This window comes from Castor canadensis, chromosome 1 (genome assembly GCF_047511655.1).
Source record: "Castor canadensis chromosome 1, mCasCan1.hap1v2, whole genome shotgun sequence".
NCBI classification, from domain to species: Eukaryota; Metazoa; Chordata; class Mammalia; order Rodentia; family Castoridae; genus Castor; species Castor canadensis.
Genome location: NC_133386.1, coordinates 146,658,022 through 146,681,539, shown reverse-complemented (window position 1 = coordinate 146,681,539; position 23,518 = coordinate 146,658,022). Strand labels below are relative to the sequence as shown.

At 38.1% G+C, this 23,518-nt stretch overlaps 2 protein-coding genes across 2 annotated transcripts; both read right to left on the bottom strand.

The window, feature by feature from the left end:
• Nucleotides 1-2,558: 2,558 nt before the first annotated feature.
• On the bottom strand, nt 2,559-3,503 carry LOC109680821 (olfactory receptor 10A3-like). Its single transcript, XM_020155499.1, has one exon. The coding sequence runs from the start codon at nt 3,501-3,503 to the stop codon at nt 2,559-2,561; it is 945 nt and encodes a 314-aa protein (XP_020011088.1).
• A 12,188-nt stretch (nt 3,504-15,691) lies between these two features.
• On the bottom strand, nt 15,692-16,636 carry LOC109680822 (olfactory receptor 10A3-like). Its single transcript, XM_020155500.1, has one exon. The coding sequence runs from the start codon at nt 16,634-16,636 to the stop codon at nt 15,692-15,694; it is 945 nt and encodes a 314-aa protein (XP_020011089.1).
• Nucleotides 16,637-23,518: the final 6,882 nt, after the last annotated feature.

The window sequence follows — 23,518 nt, the reverse complement described above, 5'->3', positions numbered from 1 at the left end:
CCGGAAACACTGCTGCTCTTAAGAAAATTGTTCTTTTGTTACTTGGGAAAAGATAATAGGCATAAAGTGGTCAACTAGAAGCATCTGTCTCACTGACTAAAGCTAAAAACCTCTGCAGAGAAGAGGATAAAGAAATAATTAAACTATTATGTGGGAAGGATAATAACACTTTCCATTCATCAGAATGACATAACATTTTTAAACAAAGCCCATATTTAGAGTGATCATTTCTATTCCCTCAAATAATATCACAAATTTGTGATTCCAGGCACATGTTTGTATTCACGCATTCAGAATTAATGGGTCTCGGTTTATTTTAATTCCATAAACATTGTGCTGGTACAGGGTTTTATTAATCACAAAAGATGAGGAAATAGAAAAGGCTAGGAATGTCATGATCTTAATAAGTATAAAGACAACTCAATAAACTCTAAATCCTTCAAGAGCTGGGCCTGTTTCATTAAGAACTTTTTAAAGAATTTTTCTTAAGAAAACTTGGTTTATACAATCAGTGAATGGACAAAGAAGTAATGGTTAAAAAGAGGTTCTATGTTTAGCTTCCTTTGTTTGCATATTTTCTTATGTTTTAGGTAAGTCTTACTTGATTGATTCTTTTAAGAGATATCAGAAGGAAATTTCAGTATATCAAAAGATGGGAAACAAGAAAGAAATGTCTCACTTCCAGAATGAAAATGCCTATTCATTCTGGAAAAGATGGCATGCAGGTATTGAAAATAAGCATGATTAGGTAATCATTTTTGTGTCCCACAATAAAGAAATCATACAAATTTTTACTAGTAGGTGAATATATTTGCTGTATAACTGAAATTTGACCAAGTTCCCAAAACAATTTTTTAGTCAAAAAGATGGCAATACCATAATTGATCTTCAAAAAAAAATCATGATACTCTCTATCAGAACAGTGGGTGAATATATTCTAAGATATTCAGATGAAATCCAGTGTTCAATTATAATTACTCTAGATCACTGAAAACAATTGTGGACCTTTTGCTATAGGAAACTCGAACAGAGACACTGGAGTCTGAGGCAAAGAAGAAATACTTTATTGTGCTAGCACAGACTCAGTGGACTCTTGCCCAAAAGCTGAGCCCTGAGAACAAAGGGGTCTTACCCTTGCCTTGCAAGCAGGTTACAGAGGAAAAAGGCAAGGTTTAACCCATACATGGTTACAGGTAACTCTATTGGCTACTTTACCCCCAGTGCTACATGACCTTCCTCACGTTTTAGATTTTTAAGTTTTATTTCTCTGCTGCACCATCCCTTCCTGCCTACTCCTTTATCAGAACACAGGCCTGTCTGTTTCTTTTCTGGCCCTCCTCCCTGCTACACTCTCAATAAACAGATGTCCTTTCTACACCTGCAGGTGTTGGGGTACTTTAACTTGCAGCCCACCTAGCCTAGAAATCAGCTATAACTGGCATGACCCTTGGGTAACCTCGTAAAGAGAAAGATAGCCTTGAAACAGGGTTGTAAAACATGGTAAACTGTCAATTAAAAGCTGTAACCTCGGACAGAGCTGTGAGGAATTGTTCATTAGAGCCATGCAAAAGTTCGGGACCGAGATGAAAGGCACCATGCAGAGAAAAGCACCCATTCCTGCCTTTCTTTGTCTCCACTTGTAAATAAACTTTCCAAAGCAGGACTCCCCTGCTGTTCTTATCTAAACCTTAGGTTTCTATTCCACTACTAGCCCCTAATTTATGGGAAAACTCATTCCTTGTAACCTGATAAGTAAGCCTCTGATGTTTCCCCAGTTACCAATAAATAATATTACCCCACCACCAAGATGTGGGCAAGATCAGGATGTGGGCAAGATCAGGAAAATGTGACCCCAGGGGCCTGAGGAATTCCTATGTGATGATGACTGATGCTTTAAAAAGTATAAGATCTGCTTAAACTTTTCTCTCAGGGTCCTTGTTGAAACCTGCTGCGTCAGGCGGATGCTCGGACCCTAGCTGGCTAGAAATAAACCTCGCCTTGTGACTTCCTTTGTCTTGAGTGTCCTTTGTCCTCTCAGGAGGTGGCCGGCCTCGTACCCTAACACAGGAATCAAGTTTTCACATTTCTTTATTTCTAGGCTTGTTGGAGTTCAACTGAGTTAGACTAGCACAGTGAACCTTCAGGTCTGCAGAAAGTAGTGAAAATCATTCACAAAATTAATTCATTAATATGTATGAAAACTTACAAATTCATATCGGGTCAGATCCATCAAATATTCCTTCTAAAATGTATTCTGTAAAAATTAAAACACCAGAATTTATGAATATATAAAATAGTTTATTTTTAGTATTCTCTATTGTGACAAAAAGATAGCAACCAATAGCACCACAACTGAATAAATTGTTAAAGAAGGCAGAAATATTATGTATCTATGAAAAAAGAAAGGAAATATACAAATATAAAGGTGATTCTGGTACATAGCAAAACATGAAGAACTCAGCAAATTAAGCATATTCAGATGAAGAAATGTAGTGTTCACAACTTATTAAATGTAAATAGAGATTAGTTAGACAGAGAACAAATGGTTTCTCAACAAGTCAGACTGTGTGTAAAGCCACATTTCTTTGCCATAATTTCATTAAAGCCCTTTTCATCTCATTGTTTCGCAGGCTGTAGATAAGTGGATTCAACAGAGGTGTAAGCAGTGAATAAGCCAATGACATGAGTTTCTTGGTGTCTGGTGAGTACCTGGATTTGGGTTGCAAATAAGTCATACTGGCTGTGCCATAGAAGAGGGTGACTGATGTGACATGAGAGGCACAGGTGGAAAAGGCCTTTTGCCTCCCAGTGGTTGATGGCATCTTCAGGATGGCAAAGAGAATTCGAATGTAAGACAAGAGAATCAACAGGAAGGGAACCAAAATAATCAAAATAGTACCTGTGAAGGCATAGATTTCAAACAGGAAGATGTCTGCGCATACAAGCTCTAACACTGCTGGGGTTTCACAAGATATGTGATTAATTTCATTGGGACCACAAAAGGGAAAACTGAATACCCAGGTTGTCTGTAGAGTAGTCATAATGAACCCCGAGAGCCATGAGAACATCACTAATTTCACAAAAACCCTTCTGTCCATAATCACCGGGTAGGTCAGAGGATGGTAGATTGCAGCATATCTGTCATAAGCCATTGCTCCCAGGAGAAAACATTCAGTCCCACCAAAAAGAAGAATGAAATACATCTGTGCAAAACAGCCTGCAAAAGAGATGGTTGCCTTGTCAGTGGACAGGACCACCAGCATTTCAGGCATGATGGTTGTACTGAAACTCACTTCCACCACAGATAAGTTCTGCAGGAACAGGTACATGGGGAGGCGGAGGTTCTGGTCCAGGAAGATGACAGCTATAATGACAGCATTTCCCATCAGAGTCACCAGATAAATCACCAAGAAAGCCCCAAACATCTGCTCTTGGACTTCAGGAAAGTTGGAAAAACCCAACAGGATGAATTCGACTACAGAGCTTTCATTTTGCTTTCGCATCTCAGTAGTGGAGTTTATATTGTTCTGAAGCACATAGTATGTGAAGAATGAAGCCACAGTCCAGTAGCTGAGAGCTCCAACCTGTAATCATCCCAGAAATTCTGACTGAGCGTGAGAAATGGATCCCATCCTGACAAAAAAAGTTGGCAATAGTGGAAAATGACTAAATACTTGGAATGATAAATCTTTCAAACACAAAAGGACAAATAGGGAAGTTTGGCTTTAAATTTTCACCTTATAGCATAAAATACTGTCAAATTTCTACAGCAAGTTGTACACCATGTAATTTGGAATTAAATATACCGTTAAAGTAAATATAAATATTTTATAACTCTCCTTTTGATTCCATATCATGTATCATTTATTCTAGTTGACTGTAGATAAATATAAAATTTAATACCACAACTTATAAAGTTAAAACAATAGATAGATTTACAAGCTTAATCCCCAAATTTTAAGAATAACCTCAAAATTCAGATATGACAAATTTTATAAACATTTATTTGGAATGTTCATTATACACAAAATCAGTGCAGTTGTATATGACAATTAAAGGACACAACATAGTATAGAAACACAAAAAGGGGGCTGCATTTCAGATCTATTTATCTTGTGTAAAAACTCTAGTCTATGTGAATTGGCTTCACAGATATTGATTTCTACCCAGACAGGAACTGGCCAATTCTATTGAGATATACTTTAAAGTAGAAATTTCAGTGCTAAATCTCCAAAACCCATCCTTGGGACCATGATGACATAACAAACTTAATTTTTGGGGTGACTGTGAAACTATGGTTTAAAATTTACCATCCGCTCCCCCTCTGTCTCCCTTTCTTCTCTCCCCAATCTCTTCCTCATCTAGGAGTTCATGTAATCAATAATTATTTAACAAGTTCTGATTGACAACCTACCACTTTGTAAGCTATGAACACATTGAAGTCCAGAGTTCAACAAAAGCTAAGCATAAGACATAAAATTTTTGTGACCTTAAACCACTATGCAACACAAAATAGCACTTTCTCCCACCCCAGAACAGAAATTCTGCCTCTTATATCTCCCTCTATTTTTTCCATTGATACCAACTGACATTATGTATCCATATATATAAATGTAACTCCCCCACTAAATCATATCTCCTAGAGGGCAAATATTTTGTTTGTTTCTTGGCTAGGTACACAATACCTACCATCCCTTCCTCATAAGATATGTTACACAATTATTTCTAGAAGAAATTAATAAAAAGAATAAGAAAACCTACCATCTATCCTTAAGGAATAAGATGTCTAAAAGAAGAGTGAAGCTAGTGCACAAAACAATGGGGAAACCATTGAGAAGTAATTACAAGTGGTTTGGAAATACAAATGAGGGAAACCATGCAGGTGAATGACAGGGAGAGTTACCAACCACAACCACAGGATGCCTTGGCAGAAGTGCCATCAGGTGGCAGAAGGAAGGTACAAGGAGAAAGACTGACTGGTTCAAATCAGAAGGTCCTTGATGATATCATAGGACTTAGAATGGTGTCTACTGGCCTTTATGTGTGGTGTTCTAAGAGCTAGAAGAATTCTCCAGGAAAGATGAAGAACTTAGAAGGACACAGCGAGCCGAAGACATATAATGTCATCATGAGTGCAGATCTGTAGGACATCACAAACAGTAGACAGCAAGTTCATTTATTCCTGAGTTTGATCAAAGTCATGTATTCAAATAAAATGCCCTTTTAACCAATACTTACACGTATAAGAAAGGGCTCTGGGAATAGCTCAAGTGGTAGAGCATTTGTAGAGCAAGCATGAAGTCCTGGGTTCAATCTCTAGCACCACAAAAAATAAATTAGAAAATAAAATGTAATGGAAAAAAAATCTTTAACAGCATAATAAATTAGCTGTGGCTAACAACAAGATTGTACAGAGGTGTGAAATGTTCTCAACACAAAGAAATGACAAATGTCTGACGTGACAGAAATGCCAGTTGTGTACATGCACTGAAATGTCACTCTGTACCTCACAGATATATACAATTACTCTGGGTCAACTAAAAATAAAAGGTATTTAAAATAATGAAAAAACATGATGTGTGATGAAAGAACAATTGACTCTGAATGCTCCCCCTTTTCTCTATCAAAAACCCTAACATAGTTTTAGATAACTCTGAGAGATACCTCTGAAGTAGGATGCTTCATAACATGAAGCTTCATAACATTTTTTATGTTTCAGTCTGCCATTTGACAAAGGTGAGTGTTAAACTTATTGATCAAGTTCCCTAGTTTCAAATTTCTAGGATTTGATGATTGGTGCACGCAAAGTACTTATGACTAAAATTATGCCCTATATTTTTCTCAAAAAAGAAATGGAAAACAAATTACCAAGCCCCAGTGTCTACTGAGTCCAATGACTGAGCTGTGCCTGGTGATCCCTGAGCACTGAGGCAGCTCTTCCATAGTATCTCCACCCATCAACGAGGAAAACTGCAAGGAAAATCCACTAACCTGCACACACAGGGCAGAGGCTGTACTTGCTTATCTATGGGTTCTGTCTCTGTAATTTTCATGCTATTTTATCAGCAGTTTCACCAACACAAAAAGTCATCCATTCATAAGTGTGATTTAGGGACTCAGTGCACCGATTTTATAATACTGTGCAATGCAGAATCATGTGCCCTAGGGAATCCTTCCCTAAGGATCTGTAATCACTGCATACAGACCTTATCATATTTTGTTTGATAACTATAAAGAATCTACAACTTTGTCCCTCAGGTGAAAAAAATCTCAGGACAAAAAGCTTGGAGTAGCACTCCTTTGTATGACCATGGGGAATAAACACCTCTTACACAAGAGAAACTTCAGCATGACATCTCTCAATAGGAGGTGAAAGCAGAGGCTGAATCAATGTTGTAAACAGAGGACAAGGGAGGACTGGCAAGAGGATGTGAACAAAAGCAGTTGAAGTTGACCTAGAGACTGAGGATTTGATTGGATAGAATGTCCAGTTTGTGCAATGCTGGAAAACAAGTTAAGACAAGTAGATCCAGGTGTTTGCATAGAAAGCTTGGGTGACCCCAACCTAGAAGTTCTAGCTTTTCCACCAGAAAAACAGTCTCTGAAATTTTTGAGAAAAACTATTTTGCACTGATTTCATACATAAAGTTTTCTTAAGTCAAAAGTTGTGGGCTGGGTTGTATGATTTTGAGCATGTTAGCAAATTTCTCTGCTTATACTACTTTCTTTGCAAAGAAAAATGTTGTTATTAACCACGTAGAACAAATATGAGAATCAGGGTATCAGGGCTGAGCTTAAAGTGACTAGAACAGTGAAAGAGGCCATAAAGACTCTGTGTAGCTTGGCACTGGTGGCTCACACCTGTAATCCTAGCTACTCAGGAGGCAGAGATCAGCCTGGGCAAATAGTTCTCAAGCCCCTATCTTGAAAAAATATCCATCACAAAAAAGGACTGGTGGAGTGGCTCAAGGTGTAAGCCCTGAAGTTCAAACTCCAATACCAAAAAAAAAAAAAAAAAACGGCATAAACAGAGCACAGAATTAGAAAAACCTGCAGGTTTGGACTTGTCCAGAATTCAGACAATGTGCCTACACCAAAACTCTCTTTTTCTGCTCTTCTCCTCTGATTTCTAGGAGTTGGTTCTTCCTTAAGACATCTCTCTCCTCTTGGCAGCAATAAGGCTGCTGACCACGTTTAGAGATGCATTCTCTCTAATCTGTGTTCAATGGGAAATAGACCACTTATCCTGATGAAGGGGATTTTCATTCACAGAATCCAAACCCAACATCACTCACCATACTAGGATTATAGCCCAAATATATGTACCGGTAGAATCCCTTGGAGATGGTCAGTACTGCCGAACATTAACTTTCATTATTCCAACAAGTGCTTCTCCTATACTAGTAAGACCTATGTCTGGCTGTCATTGGATGTAATGCAGGAGTTAAATGATTTGTGAGCAGCCATCAAGATGTAGAGTAATAATGTATATACTTATTTCAATAAGAAGTGTTTACAACATTTTAGACACATGATAAAGAGGACATAAAAGGACTACTGTGAGCAAGCTATGCCCTCAATATAGACTGGCATGCCTCTGCCTTTTCACAATGTCATAATTTACTGAAAGCAATAAATTCATAAGCTATGTCAGTTTCAACATCTTTAATTCACTGAGTATTCTTGAGTTTGCTTGGTTTTCACGACCATGGCAATCACAAATTCTTTATTCCATTCCAGTCTTATTAATATTCCAAAATCAGTAACACTCATATCCTCTATTATACTTCACACAAGAATATATGGATTACAGAACAGGTAAGAAAGGGTTAAAATGGCCACGGGATTTCAAGGGTCCCATGTTGATGGCAAAGGCAGAGAGCTGAAATAGATGCAGAAGAGTCAGTGCAGGTGTTCAGATGAGGAATTTAAGAGCCCAGCCACAGTGCTGACAAGTCACAGAGCTGCCAAGTCACAGACCTCTCAGACACAGAGCTGTAAGGCATGTGTTTCTAGGCAGGCAGTTTCATGTGGGCGGCAACAAATAGGAAGAAAGTGCTGAGCTAAAGCTCAAAGTGGGATGATCTTTGATGATTATTTGATGCATACACCAAATAATCTGATAAAATGACAGGTCAACAGGTTAGTGTTCTCACAGTCTTAGGTGCCCCTCTTTTTTCAAGTAGGGGATTGCATCACTCATTGGTCTATACATCTGATAAGCTCACACCTGGTTTCTCTAATATAGTTTTGGTGAATCCATGTGCCCCAAATTTAAGTAAATTCACAGGTGGTGATGTTTTATTTGTGTCAATAAGTTATTTATCAGTCTGCACCTTGTTTGTGCTTGATAGGTGGTGGCTATTTTCTTCTACAAACAAGATGCATCATCATCCTGCCTTAGCACATGCATTCAAAATGGGCCACACTGTTATTTTATAAAATGAAGTCACTCAACTCAAGGCACAGCCTGAACGCTACAGTTCTACACAACACAGAGTAACTCATAGCAGGCCAAAGCCTGCTCCCAGGGGAATAATATTATTATTCATCTCTAAACCAAAGCCAAGATATCATTGATATAAGAATAATCAAACATTTTAACACAGTTTCTTAAACTTTAAGACAACACACAGAAAACAAATACATATGAGAAATTTTAATAAAATAAATAATAAAATAAAAGAACACATTTTGCATCCCTAACTATACATTTTAATCCATGAATATGTATAGAATCTTTACAAAAGTTTACTATTTGTAAGAAAGAAGATATCAACAATTTCCAAACAGATATTATGCAAACAACTCTTAGATATCATACAAAAAGCTGCCAAAAATTCAAAAATAGAAAAGGAATACTAAAGTCTTAGGATAAGGAAAAACAAGATGAAAGATACAGATTAAATTCTCAGTTTTAAAATTTAATATATAAAAAATATAATGTATATGTATAAAATAATATATGCATATATATACACGTATATATATAGGTATACTCACACACACACACACACATATATACATACACATACACATTGGTGTTTTTAGGTCCATAGAAAAATACAAGAAAGAATGTACATCAACCAATTTAGAGTGACTATTTCATGAATGGGATTAGGTATGTTTAGGAGACGCTTTTGTATTTTTCATTTATACATTTCCCACTTGGATATATAACTTTTGTAATAATTGAAAGCAAATCTAGTGAGAACTGGGCACGGTGGCTGAAGCCTACAATCCCAGCTACTTGGGTGATGGAGATTAGGAGGATCATGGTTCTAGGCCAGGCCAGCCAGATCGGGCTTATTGAGACCACATCCCAATCAATAAGCAGGAAATGGTAGAAAGCACCTATCGTTCAAGTTATGTGGAAAGCATGAGTAGGATGATCACAAGCTGGCCCATGCATAAATGCAAGACTCTATCTCAAAAATAACCAAAGCCAAAAGATCTGGAGTGTGACTCAAATAGTAGAGCAGTGCTTAGCAAGCATAAGGCCTGAGTTCAGACCGCAGTTCTGAAAAATGAATGAGTGAATGAAAGAATGGGGGCGGGGGACAGCAGAAAGTCTTGTAAAAATAAAAAATGAAATTCATGTTTTTATGTTGCATGTAAAAGATGCCTCTGTCCTCCTAGATATTAGTCCAAACAACAAAATAATGGCAAACAGGATTTAAACTTCATATTCATGATAACTACAATGAATCTTAACCTATCTTACAATGTGGGAGAGGGACTAACATACATTTTTCTCTAACAAGACTGTGTGTTGTATAGGAGCAAAGCTGTAGGAGCAGTTCACACAAAGACAGCGCTGTGGTTCCCAAAGTGTGATCCCCACTGAATCAGCAGCATCAGAACCCCAGGGACATGTTAGAGATGCACATTACCAGGCCCTTCGTGGGGCCAACCATCTGTATCTTAGTGTGGTGTATTGAAGTTGCTAAAACATGCCAGTGTGAACAATTGACTCTTCAAATTAAAAGGATACACTACGTGTATATGTTCAAAGACAGCATCATTAAACCCTCCAAAGATTGTATAAAAAAGGGGGAAGAGTGGGGGGAAAATGGGAATATAATGAGGAGGCAAACCTGATCAAAGTACACCAATGAAACCCCCTTGTATTATTAATGTATACTAATTTAAGATATAATAAAAGTATTTTTAAATATGCTATTCTGACTAATTGACTATTCAAATTAAAAACACCTGAAGGGCAAGCGATGCAAGATCACTCTAATCGTCATGCTATTCTTAAAACTAGGAGATGAAATTCACATATAAATTTCAGCAAACTTATCCTCAAGGATGAGAAGTCAAGTCCAAGAGAATTCCATTCAGATTTTGTCAACATAACTCATGTTTCAAGCCTCCCCACATAATTTGGTTGATTTTTTCACAACAGCCATTGTTTGTCCAACTGACTATTGCTTCTTTGGGTCTTCATGTCTTTATGATGGCCCTCAGTTATCTAACCTTTGTCAATTTAATTTTTAGACATGGACAATATGCTATGAGTATTATAATAGCATTTTCTGCTCCTACATTCTAATACACATTAAAATTTGACAGTCATGCCAATGAATCAACCCAGAGGACAAAAGCCATAGTCCTCTTGTTTCAGCAATGAGAACTGGATGGAAGACTTCTAATTATAGGCTTCCCTGAATCTGTTTTTGACATGAGAGAAGCAGGTAGACATGAATGATCAAAGGATCACATACATCATAGTTTCAGGAAGCCATCTGTCAGTAAGATGATATAATGTGCACTTCAATTATAGGACAGCAAGAAAGTAATGTAGACAAACAATAACTCATCTTTAATATAATGATTTACTCTGTGTTATACAGTAACACTTCTCAAACACTAAAATGCATCCACATCAACTGGGAATCTCATTCAAATGCAGATTGGAAGTCATTAAATCTCTCTGACTTAAGTTAAGAGGCAAGTGTGTAAAGATTGCTTCTGCTAATAATGAATCATTCATGCTAATATGAAAAATGGACTGGCCTCTTCTCTAACCATCTTGTAGATAAATGGTCAAGAAATAGCACACCCTATTCAATCACAGGAGATGATCTAAAGAGATCTCATATCACAATAATACACAGAAAATAAAGAGGAAAGAAAGGAAAAGGATCCCCCAAAAAAGCAAAGGATACATAAAGAACATTTACTAAAGCAACACGGGACAGGTATAAAGTGTCCCCAAAAACAGGAATAAGAATTTCTAAAACTTATGAAGCAATTTTCTCTATGAAAGATAAGCACAAAAAAATGCATGCTTGAGGAAGATATGACAAAACAATAGAAACATTTAAAACCTTAAGTAGCACAATTCAGGGAAGGCAATGAATAGAAAAAAATTCCCCATTTTTTCAATAACCCATTAATCATCAGTACAATTCCTCCCATTATTACCTCCATATCATCTCCCTTCCAAAAGTAAGTGTTACAAAGAAGTCAACAGACATAGCACTACCGCCAAAAATACAAACCATAATAAATCAAAGCCAACCTTAAGCTATAGATCTATTATGGTATAATAAATATAATCTTTAAAGACATAAAAGCTTAAACAACCAACAGAGAGAGACAAAGGACTCAAAGTTCCTTACACCAAAGATACTGATCTCTTAGTTAACTTTGAATCAACAGCACATCTAGGAACTGTAAATAACTACTCAGATTCAAAATCTAAGAGATTATGAATGCCACATCACCACTGTGGGAAGGTGTGCTAAGCTACCTCAGGAGTCAACTTCCCATGAAGAGAGAAATTCAGGAAGATTTAAAAATTACTTCTTGATCACATTGCAGGAGAATCAAGCAGCAAATGGTCTCTAATATCCAAAGTTTTTGAAAATAGCAATGCTTAGCAACTAGAATATTCATGCTGGTATTTTCAAACTATAGGCAAGGCCACTGAAGAAACCTAATCTTCAACAAGCGGTAATTGAATGCATATCAAATAACATAATGATAATAAGCTAAGAGAAGCTAATACTTTCCCAAGAAAGCTTAGTGGGACTAGGAATCTGGACCTCCTGTGCCTGACAAGATTTTTCCTTTTCACTGTTGACCAACTTCATCCTGCCTCAAAACCTCTCCTCTTCCATCTTCTTTTACCTTTATCTTCCAAGTGTTGGGTAAAGGAGTGGGCCAAGGACCTGACTGTATTGCTAGTCAAACTTTTGTTCAATGCATTGATTCATTAACCTAAATGAGAGCCTTTATTTTAGGCTTTCTCTTGCTAAAAGTGTTTTCCTAGAGCCATATGAGATCCAGAGTGCTTGATGGGCACTGAAGTCACAGCAAGTCCCAGTCCGGTGTGCCCCAGTCACCCTTTAGCAGGATTGCTGCAAGTTCCACAGGCTAAGACATCACAGATGTTGCTGGAGACAGCTGGAACACATCAGTTTCTCACCCTGAACACTGTGGCCACTGACACCTGGCCTTAAGTAGATCCTACAACAGCTGATACTATACTCAATATCTTTCCTCAGACCAAGTCTAGCCCACTCTGCTCTCTTCATCTCACCAAAGGCCCTAGAAAAACCAGAGGTGTACCTTTCTTTTCTCTTTGCTTTGAGTTACCACTAATTAGTCCAACATTTAGAGGAATTCTTTTCTCCCCCAAAATGGTCCATTGAGTAGACAGAGCTAAGATCATTAATTTAGGAATAAGAGATAATGGCAAAGTTCTCATTTCCTGCCAAAGTATCAAAATAACAGTAATCTTTGGTGAAGTGATTAATAATGAAAGTGGTCTTGGGCCAATTGAGAGGCTAAGGCTGTTTCCCCAAAAGTGACCTTTCTCAAACATCTACCTAATAGAGATCTGACATTATTTCCTAAAGGAAATCTTGGGCTGGTGGGGTGTCTCAAGTGGTAGAGGTCCTGTCTAGCAAGCACAAGACCCTGAGTTTAAATTCCAGAACTGCCAAAAAAAGTGGCCTCGGTCTGAGGTTTAACTGTCAGTTACTAGGTAGATGTCCTTATAAAAGTACTTTGTGTAGATATGTAGACCAATGTAGGAGAATAGAGGACAAAGAAACAACCTATACACCTACAGTCACCTGATTTTTGACAAAGGCACCAAAAATATACATTGGAGAAAAGACAGCCTCTTCAACAAATGGTGTTGGGAAAACTGGATATTCACATGCAGAAGACTGAAACTAGTAGGATCCTCCTATCCTACCCTGTACAAAAATTAATTCAAATGATCTTAATGTAAGACCTAAAACTTTGAAACTACTAGATGAAAACATAGGCAAAACCCTTGAAGATATAGACATAGGCAACACCTTTCTGACTAGAACTCTAATGGCTCAGTAAATACCAGCAAAAACTGGTAAGTGGGGTTGTATCAAATTAAAAATCTTCTGCACAGGAATGGAAACAATTATCAGTATCAATAGACAACCCCCAGAATGGGAGAAATCTTTGCTAGCTATTCATTGGATAAAAATTAATAATCAGAATATATGAGAAACTCTGAATATTAAACACCAAAAGAATAATCTAACCAATAAATGGGAAAATGAATGGACAATTTTAAAAAGAAGTATAATTGGCTAATAAATATATGAAGAAATGTTCAACATCCTCAGTCATAAAGGAAATGCAAATCAAAACAACATGGAGATTCCATCTCACCTCAGTCAAAATGGCTATCATAAAGACAAACAATGACAAATTCTGGTGGCTATGTGGGAAAAAGAAACCCTTAGACACTGTTAATGAAATGTAAATATGAAGCCACTATGAAAATTAGAATGGAGGTTTGTCAAAAAAGTAAAAATAGAATGATGATATGATCCTGCGATACCACTTCTGGGCACATATCCAAAGGAATGTAAGTCAGAATACAAGACACACCTGCACACCCCTTTTAATACTGGCACATTCGTGATATCCAAGCTATGAAATCAGCCTAGGTGCCCATCAAGAGATGAATGGATAAAGAAAATGTGTTATATATACACAATGGAGTATTACTTAGACATAAAGAATAATGAAATTATGTCATTTGCAGGAAATAGGTGGAACTAGAGATTATCATGTTAAACAAAATAAGACAGACTGAGAAAGATAAATACCACATGTTCTCACTCTTATGCAGAATCTAGACCTAAAAAACTAAATAACATGAATAGAAAATGGAGATGGCTTGAGGATGGGAGGTGGAGGGGGGAGGGTGAAAGTAGTGGATGAAGGTGAATGAATGTGATCAAAGCATTATGGAAATAGAATAAAGAAACCCATTAAAATTGCCTTAAAAAGGGAAGGGATAAGAATGAGTAAAACAGAGAGGGTGAAGTTGATCAAAGTATATTATGTGTATGTATGGAAATATAACAATACAACTCATTTTGTAATTAATATATGCTAATAAAAATAAATAAATATGAAAATAAAAAGGGAATACAGTTTCACTTCTCCATTGATATCCATGAAGCAGAAATTAAAAGCAGTAGACTTTGTGTGAATTAAAAAATAGGTTCTTGACTATAATCTGAAAGCAAAATTGAAATAAGACTAAAGCATGAAATGTTCCAAGTTTTACAACTTGCGAAATTGTTCATTCTGAAAAGGTCACACATTTAGTGATGTGACTCAAGAAAATAGGATCAATTAATTAACTATACATCTATCACAATAAACAACATAAAATGGATCATTCGTTGCTCATAGACAAAGACAGTGAGCACATTTTGTCCTACAAATGGAAATGTAGTAAAAGTCTCTAAACAGTACTCTGTGGTGAAACCAATGCTAATTCTGCAAGTGAGAATTCTGAGAACTTCCTGTGCAGTTCTCTGGACACCACCATTGGGTAAAAACTTGTACAAATACCAACATGAATCCAGAGGCATTATAATCTCTACAAATTAATGAAGTACAATTAGTTAGGGCCTCCCAAAATAAAATGATTGTCTTTTTATTCATCCATTTTCATCTCAGAAACAATTTTGTTGTTTGTTTTCCATCCATCAAACAAATGATGAATTTGAAAACAAATTCATCACTCAATTTGTTTTTCTCTTAAAGTTCTAACAGCCTCAGTGGGCATTCAGGACAGTTTGAAACAATTACAACCATTTTGGAAACTAACTCAACAAAAGTTGTCAAATTTATAAACACTGGGATGAGGATGTAATATAATGACAGAGAACATACTTCACATAGGAAAGTCTCAGAATTGAATCCAAAAAAAGACACATACAATATACAGACAAATATGAACACACATAAACACATACACACCACACACACCTCCCACTCTTCCCATTGGTCTCCCAGGAGGAATCTATAACAAAGAATTAAAATCATCAATACACAGGAGTATATGGAACTAGGAATTCATTAAATTTATTAAACATCATCTAAATGATAATACTCTAGTAATGACAGACTAAATGTTCATAATAGATGAAGAACTATAATAATGTATTGTGCATTACGGAAACATACATTTCTTAAAAACAAATAACAACAACAATTAAGGTTCAGGGATATCCTTAATATCTTCAAACCTGTAGAGCTCAAGATATTAACCAAATTCTTACCAAGAAATGTAATTGCTCTAGCAATTACACCATTTTCACCATTTAATAAATTCATACCCAGTTCAGTTGTATAAACTCAGAAATTCACATGGTTTCTCAACAAGTCAGACTGTGTGTAAAACCACTTTTCTTTGCCATAATTTCATCAAAGCCCTTTTCATTTCATTGTTTCGCAGGCTGTAGATAAGTGGATTCAGCAGAGGTATAAGCAACGTGTAGGCCAATGACACCACTTTCTTGGTGTCTGATGAATACCTGGATTTAGGTTGTAAATAAGTCATACTAACAGTGCTATAGAAAAGGGTGACAGATGTGAGATGAGAGGCACAGGTGGAAAAGGCCTTTTGCTTCCCCGTGGTTGATGGCAGCTTCAGAATGGCAAAAAGAATTTGAATGTAAGACAAGAAGATCAACAGGAAGGGAACCATGACAATCAAAATAGTGCCTGTGAAGGCATAGATTTCAAACAGGAAGATGTCTCCACATGCAAGCTCCAATACTGAGGGGCCCTCACAAAACAGATGATTGATTTCATTGGGGCCACAAAAGGGAAGATGAAGAAACCATGTGGTTGGCACAGTAGCCACAATGACCCCTGAGAACCACGAAAATATCGACAAATTTACAAAAACACTTCTGCTCATAATCACTGGATAGGTCAGAGGATGGCAGATTGCAGTAAATCTGTCAAAAGCCATTGCTCCCAAAAGAAAACATTCAGTCCCACCAAAAAGAAAAATGAAATACATTTGTACGAAGCAGGCCACAAAAGAAATGGTGGCTCTCTCCGTGGACAGGACCACCAGCATTTCAGGCACAATAGCTGCACTGAAACTCACTTCCACCACGGATAAGTTCTGCAGGAACAGGTACATGGGGAGGTGGAGGCTCTGGTCCAGGAAGATGACAGCTATAATGACAGCATTTCCCATCAGAGTCACCAGATAAATCACCAAGAAAGCCCCAAACATCTGCTCTTGGACTTCAGGAAAGTTAGAAAAGCCCAACAGGATGAATTCGACCACAGAGCTTTCATTTTGCTTTCTCATCTCAGTAGTGGATTCTATATTGTTCTGAAGCACGTAGTATGTGAAGAATGAAGTCACAGTCCAGTAGCTGAGAACAGCAGCCTGAATTTACACCAGAAATTCTGCCTGAGTATGAGAAAACATCCTGACAAACATCCTTATCCCGACAAAAAATTACATTGGCAATTTTAGAGAATGGCTTAATATTTTGATAGATATAATGAATCTTTCAAATATAAAAGGAGAAATGGAAAATTGTAGCTCTGAAATCTGGCCTGAAAGTCAAAATTTATCAAAGTTCTGTTACAAGTTATAAACTATGTAACATGAAATTTAGACCTTGTATTAAAATTACTATAACTTCTTTGTAACTTGGGTTCTGATCCCATTATATTCCTGTAAACACTACTTATTTTTCTCAATTTTAGGTAAATATATATTTTAAGGACATAACAATAAAAAGCAAAATGATAACCCCAATTTTGAGGACAAACCTAATGGTTCAGTTATGGCAAATTGTGTATCTAACATTCATTACATTCAAAATGAACAGAGTTATAGCTGACATTTCAAAGTCATAGTATTTTGTTGGGCTAGAAAGACAGACCTGTGTTATTTCACAACTGTAGAATATGTGAAGTGGTTTCCAGCTTACTTGTTTCTCCCCAGACTATACTTGATTAATCTATGGGGACTTATCACAATGTAGAAGTTTTAGGGTTAATTCTCTAAGATCATCCTTGTCAATATGACGACATCAAAAAAAGCTTATTTTTTCGGCAGTATAATTTTAAAGTTTCCCCTCTCCCTTCCTTTCTCTCTTCCCTCTTCTAGTCTTCTCATCAAAAGGTTCATGAAATTCTCAATTACTCAACAAGCTCTAATCAACTAACTACCATTTTGTAGGCTCTGTATGATCAGAAATACATTAGAATCCAGAGTTCAACAGTAACAAAACGTAATACATAAAACGACCATTATTCTAAAACTATTACATGACATAAAATAGTCCCCTCCCACCCTACTCTTATTTCTGCCTGTAATATCTCACTCCATTTTTCTTCATTCTGTTTTTTCCCCACTGTTACCAACTGAGATTATAAATCGATTTACAAAAATATAACTATCCAGCTAGAGCAGGTCTCCTGGAGGGCAAAGATTGTGCTTACTTCTTGGTAACATACAAATTCTTACAGCAATCCCTACCACATAAGAGATGATAATCATACATTCCTAGAGTAGATGAATAAAAGAAATTAAGACAATCTACACTGACTTTAAGGAATAGAGTGTCTAGGAGAAAAGTATAGCCAGTATACAACATCACTGTGAAACCATTGGGAGGTAATAACAAGTGGCTTAGAAACTTAAATAAAGGAAAGCGTGCATGGCAGAGAGAGTTAACAACTACAATCACAGGTTACCTTGTGGAAGGGCCATCAGGTAGAAGGAGAAATGTACCAAGAAGAAGACTGACTTGCTTAAGTCAGAAGGTCCTTGATGATGTCATAGGATTAGAATGGAGCCTACTGGCTTTTGTGTGATTCTGAAAGTTTGAAGAATTCATCAGGGTTGATGAGGAGCTCTGGAAGACAGAGGGACACAGGGTGCTGAAGACAATAATGCTTTCATGAAGGCAGAGCTGGAGGACATCAGCAAAAAATAGTAAGTTGATTTATTCCTGAATTAGAGCATGGTCATATATTCCAATCAAATGTCTGTGGTAAGCACAATAATCACACATATTTGGATGTCAAAAAGTCTTGTAAACAACAAATAGGAAACTTTTATAATACTCATTATAAGCAAGCATACTGCCACTGAACTATATTCCTAGCCCCAATAAAATTATCATTTTTAGCACAGGAGGCTACCTCTGGTGGATGACTCATATCACATTTCAAAATAGCTAATAGAGAGATTGCAAGTGTCATGACCATAAAGAAATGATAAACGCAGGTGAAAAATGTTAGCAACCCTGATCTAATCATTCCATATGGTATACATGTATTAAAATGTCACTCTGTGCCTCATAAAGATGTGCCATTCCTCTGTATGTATTAAAAACATACTTAAAAAACAAAGAACTACAATAAGGTGGGGGAAACCTATCCTGAGTGGTAAAGAATAATTGACCATGAATTCTCCCTCTTTTCTCTATAACATGAAAGATACCAATGTTGAGTAATGAAATTATGGCTAACTTTTCTTTGTAAAGAAATGAAGAAGAAACTAACAACCAAAAAAAAGTAAAAAATTCTACTGATTCAAAAGATTGAGCTGTGCCAGGTGATCCCAGGCACTGTGACAGCACTTCCAGAGTATCTCCACCGGTCAGTGAGGAGAACTGTAAAGGACTACCCACTAACCTGCACACAGCAAAGGCTGCTCTTGCTTACCTATGGGCTCTGCCTCTGTAATTTTCATTCTACTTTATCACCAGTTTCATTTACTCAAAAGCCATCTGTTCATAAATATGATTTATTAATTAAGTGCACTAACATTATACGACAAAGAGTCATGAGTCCTAGAGACTGCTTCCCTGAAGACCTGGGAATCACGGCACATAGACCTTATCATATTTTGTATGAGGATTAAAGAAGCTTGAACTTGGCCTCTCAGAAAAGAAAGATCAGGAGAATAAGCTTGGAGCACTTAACAAAGAACAGAAACTGTTCTTTGTTCCTGGGTAATAAACTCCTTTTACACAGGAGACAAATTCAGCATGACAATTCCCATTGGGAGGTAAAAGCAGGGGCAGAATGAATGCTATAAACAGGGAAGAAGGGAGAAAAGGTGTGAGGGTGTGAGCAATGGCAGGTGAACTAGGATGCCCAGTTTGTGCAATGCTGGGAAACATGTTAAGGCAAATAGATACAAGCATCTTTGTCAAAAGCCTGGGTACCCCCAATTCCTGAACTTCTGTCTTCTACACCAGAAACACAGAGGCATTGAAGTTTTTGAGAAAAAAAATATTATAGTTGATTTTATCTATAAAGCTTCTTAATGGGAAGTCAAAAGATCTGGGTGCCGTGGTTCACACCTTTAATCACATGTACTCAGGAACACAGAGATTGGGAATAGCACAGTCAGAGGCAAGCCTGTGTAAAAAGTTGCAAGATCTCATCTCAACCAATAAAAGCTGGATGACGTGGTATGTGTCTGTCATCCCAGCTACCTGGGAAACATCAATAGAAAGATTGTGGTTAAGGCAGCCCCAGGAATAAATTGAAACCCTTTCTCAATAATAACCAAAAGCAAAAAGGGCTGAGAGCATGAATCAAGCTGTAGAATATCTGCCTAGCAAGTGTGAGGCTCTGAGTTCAAGCCACAGTAGTGAGGCAGGCTAGTGATAGGGAAAGTAACCAGCCATGGGACTCTGCCCTCTTCAGCAAAATGTCATCCTGAGGCAGTCCAAAATTATTAATATTACATTTCAAATTAACCATGCTTTGGCTCAGGGAGCACCTTCACCTGGCCTGCAGGCCATCCATGCCCCTCCCCACCCACTGATTATTGATTGGGAACACCTGGCTCCTCCCTTCCTGTAGATAAGCATCAGTTTTAACAGCAGGCTCTCTTTGCATGCATGTGCCTGAGCCCACCATGCTCCCTTTTGTATTTTCCCTCCCTAACTTTTAATAAACTCTATTTATACCCACCTGTCCTGGAACAGATTCTTCTCCATGGGACACAAAGAATTTGGAAGTCTTCTGATCACAGACTCCACCCCCAGGGAGCAGGCTGAGCTCTGCCCTCGGGAAATGTAACTGGGAGATATGGGGTTCACCCAATGCAGGGGACTCACTCTGAGGCCTGCAGGTGGCCTGGTGGGGGTCACAACCTGGCAAGCAGGATGCTGCAGTGTACTCCCACCAGATGCACAGGCACCTAGCCCCACACCTGGGTCCCGAATCACCCCAAGATATGTGGTTTGCGTTGCTGGTTTGTGCCCCAGAGATATATGCCCCAGGGTACATCACATTAAAACAGGGGGATGGCCTTTCCCCTTCTTTTCCCCTTTTCTCCCTCCTCCTCCCCCATCCTGCACCATGCATGCGACACCAGTGTGTGTGCCTGCACTCTGGCTCTCTGTCTCTGAGCCAGCGCAGACCTCTAGGTATCTCAGCATCTAGGGCCAGGAGCTCACAGGCCAGATTGCAGCATCTGCTTGGCAGCTGGAAGGCTTGTGGCACCTGGGCTGGTGGGAGGAGGAAGTGGCACAAAGAGAGCCACCACTCTACCTCCACCACCAACCAGCATGAAGGGCTGGGAGGCAGGGAGGCTTGGGGCACCAGGCACAAGGCAGCCGCCTGCACCAACTCTCTACCCCACCTAACAGCGCGGCCCAGAAGCTGAGCCTCTGCTCTCAAGAGCCTAGCTGGCCAGCAGCAAGAGGAAGGATCTACATTCCCCAAAACCCACCTGCATGACCGGGCTCTGCTGGTAGCCGCTCTGCCAGGAGCACCTGGGAAAGCTAAAGGCACCAGTTCTGGTGACCATGGCCCTGGCCCACAGACTGGACTCCTCTTTTCTGTAGCTGCCAGAAGTCCACAGCCCTCTTCCTCTTCTTCCCCTATCCAGCTCCCCTGCCTATCACCCACTATGCCTCTGTTCTCCCTGGATGCGGGGACCCAGCTCTCACCTGCACTATCCTTATTCCCATGGCCTGCACGGGTTATGGAAGTACTCACCCCAAGGTCACATTCCCCTGTCTCAGGGACACATGCCCCATGCCCACCAGTAAGCAGCTGGCACTCTTCACTGATGGGATTAATGGGATTGGTTATCAGATTCTGAAGATAGTTCCTAAGTTTCCTTTCCCTAGGGAAGCTATCAAGGGCTGGAGGAGTGGCTCAAATGGTAGGATGCCTACTTAACAAGTGTGAGGCCATGAGTTCAAATCCCACTTAGCATGCCTTGATTATTTGATCTCTTCATTAGGATGGCACCCCGTTCAGGGAGCCCCATGAAAGGGGTGGAGAGGTGGGCCCTTAGGAGAACAAATGTCTCAAAAAGCCAGGGGCCACTGCAGCTTGCTCACTCCAGAGACATCTGACAGGACCAGGTCAAAAAGAAGTGTATTAGAAACTTCCTTGTTATCTAAAGAAGGGATACCTACAGTCCAGGAAGCTTTCACTCTTTCCACAAAGGCAACTTTCCCCCTTCCCTTTCCCTACCTCTCTCCACCAGTCAACATATACTGGGAGCACTTTAATCCTATTAATCTAAAAAAGATCACTAACTCATATGGACAGTAACACCTGTCTCTCAGGAGGGAGAAGTCTTTTATTCCTATAACAAATTACTATTTTGAGCCTTTGTGCTGCATATACATGTCTTTGTGTTCTATTTGAAAGATCCTTCGGGGACACCAAATTCTGCCACCATGATGGAGCCACCAGCTTGCCACTCCCTAGGAATAGAAACTCATGGGTGATGCCATCTTGCCAGCCTCTAGGAAAATTATAACTAATTTGTGATCAAAAGTCTCTAAATTACTATAGTTTTAATACATTAATCTGTTAAAAATTGGATAAAAATAGGGTATTTGTGTTAAAGACCTATTATAAACTACTTAAAAATCTAGCTGGTGAACCTACTAAAAACAATGATTTGTTGAGAGTACACTTTGAATTAATGTAATTGTTTTGTGTATCATTGTGTGTCTTTTCTGTGTATGACTTTGTCTCCTACTACTTGTGGCCACCAAATTTTTACTTTTTTTGAGCTCATACATGCATGCTTAAATTGACATTTTTTTGGCATGCCTATGTCAAAACATCTGTGTGTATTTAGATGTCTTTAGGATGATTCTTCAGCTACTTTTATAAAGTCAATTCGTAAAACTGTTTTTTGGCAAGTTATCTGCAGTTCTAATTCCTACCAGGCCTAATTATCTTCTGCCTTAGGACTAAAAAATTTATGGACAATAATCTGTTTCATTCTATCATGAGAGTAATTTAAGTTGAACTCTTTTGTAATTAGGTTTATTGACAAATGTGCTCTTATAGATTGCTATTATAAAAAAGAGTTTAATTTACTTTTCTTCTTTAGTCTTTTAAGGTATAAGGTTGCTAAAAGTTTTATTAAAAGCAATTAAACTAAACTCAGGTTTTTACAAAGGTTGTTCCAAAATACAAAATAAGGTCTTAAGCTTATGTGTGATTGAGTTGGCTATAGTTTAAAGTTTGCCTAAAAAATTTTCTGAGGTCAAAATTTAAGATACTTATGTATGTCTAAAAATGGGTTTTCATCAGCTCTTTTATCTAAGGTACATCCTATCTAATATGATCTTTGACATTTCTGCTGCTTATGACAAATGCTAAGAGGTCTGCCATTTAGGACTAACATCTGTTTGTCAGATAAACATTGATTTATCTGACATTGACTAGATAAACATTGTTTTATATCCATGATATTTGATATGAGATTATTAAAATAGGGCCTATTTGAAATTACTGACACTGCCTTCCCCCAACCATTGCAATATTTAGGGTTTTTAATTGTTAGTACTGTCAGTGCTGACAACCACTAAATTATTACTTTGCCTAACCAAAATTCAAGTTTTAAATTTTCTACCAGACAGACGGTGGAAGTTTACTGATGAATGCATTGCCATACCTGAGTCACTGGCTCCTACATTTGTCAAGCAGTTCCAGGAAGGAACTCACTCAGGGCAGGCAGCTCTCGAGACCACCTTGGCCCAGCATTTTTATATCCCCAAGCTCTCCAACTAAGTAAGACAGTATGTGAGAGGTATAGTCTGTGTGCCAGAAATGATACCCAACAAGGGCCAAGATGTAAATATTTGCTTGTATTTGCCTAGACTTTCTCAGGATGGATGGAAGCCTTCCCCACTCAGACTGAGAAAGCCTGAAAAGTGGCCAGGTGCCTATTAAA